General features: G+C 41.3%; 1 protein-coding gene across 1 annotated transcript in view; it reads right to left on the reverse strand.

Annotated features, from left to right (window-relative positions):
- LOC101859894 (FMRFamide receptor) overlaps nucleotides 1-582 on the reverse strand; it is a 17755-nt gene extending 17173 nt beyond the window's left edge. The window contains exon 1 of the mRNA XM_005109557.3: nucleotides 496-582. Within this exon, the coding sequence (XP_005109614.3) occupies nucleotides 496-582 (87 nt within the window). The remainder of the gene's footprint in view (nucleotides 1-495) is intronic.
- Nucleotides 583-1234: the final 652 nt, after the last annotated feature.

The raw sequence follows: 1234 nt of genomic DNA on the forward strand, positions 1-1234 counted from the left end.
CCCATTCACCCCCCCCCCCCCCCCCCCGGCGAAGTCTCTTTATAAATCATACGCTAGAAAAAAAAAGTAGTAATAAGATAGATCTCACAACCTGCTCTGCGGCTGATACTTTTTCTTTTCGCGTCTCAAGAAGAGGAATGGCCCTTCTTGAGGAATTTTATCTTTGGGAGAAGTAGGCGGGAGCGACTCGCCTGTATAGCTCATTAAAAAGTATTGTCAAGCACCGTCCAGATAAAAAGAAAAGACAAGGAGAAATACTATTGGAAAGTAATTGCTACAACGAGACATTGATCGATCAAACTGTTAGATTTTCTATTGTTGTCATTCGTGCCTTTCTCTTCATTTTCACCGGCGTCTGTGATTTAGCTGTTAGGCACTTCGCTGTTAAACATTGCAGACCCGAGTTCGAATCCCGAATATAGAAAACATCTTTACTGAATAGCTTGGTCTTTCTGCTGAGACGTTGTATTCCTTTCAGCCCGGGTTGGCTCTGACAGAAAGGTCCAAATGTTTCAGGCTAAATAAATTCAAATTGTGCCAATGAGTGTGTAACATAAAAAAGAAAATCAGAGATAGGTGCATGTGTCTGCTTGTGTTATCGTGTGTGTGTGTGTGTGTGTGTGTGTGTGTGTGTGAAGTGTGTGTTTATAATTAAGTGTGTGCATTGTTGATTCACGAGTGTCTGTGCATGACAGAGAGAGAGAGAGAGAGAGAGAGAGAGGGGGAGAGAGAGAGAGAGAGAGAGAGAGAGAGAGGGGGGGGGGAGAAAGAGACAGATAGACAGACAGACATACAGACATATAGACAGATATACTGTGAACAAAGATAGAGACAAGACAGAGAGACAGACAGAGAGGATAGACAGACAGAGAGACAGAGAGAGAGATAGATAGATAGATAGATAGATAGATAGATAGATAGAGAGAGAGGGAGAGAGAGATGGAGATAGAGAGAGGGAGAAAGAGAGAGAGAGAGAGAGAGAGAGAGAGAGAGAGAGAGAGAATGAAACAGAAAGATAGAGACTGATAACGAAAAAGAAAGAGAAAAAAGAAGGGGAAGAGTGTGTTTGACTCAGAGAAGGGGGGCAAGAGAGCGAAATAGATAGATAAATAGATAAGTAGATGGATAGGTAGATAGATAGATAGATAGATAGATAGATAGATAGATAGATAGATAGATAGATAGATAGATAGATAGATAGACAGATAGATAGATAGAGAGAGTGAGAGAGAAA

This window comes from Aplysia californica, unplaced genomic scaffold, assembly GCF_000002075.1.
Source record: "Aplysia californica isolate F4 #8 unplaced genomic scaffold, AplCal3.0 scaffold00789, whole genome shotgun sequence".
Lineage (NCBI taxonomy): Eukaryota > Metazoa > Mollusca > Gastropoda > Aplysiida > Aplysiidae > Aplysia > Aplysia californica.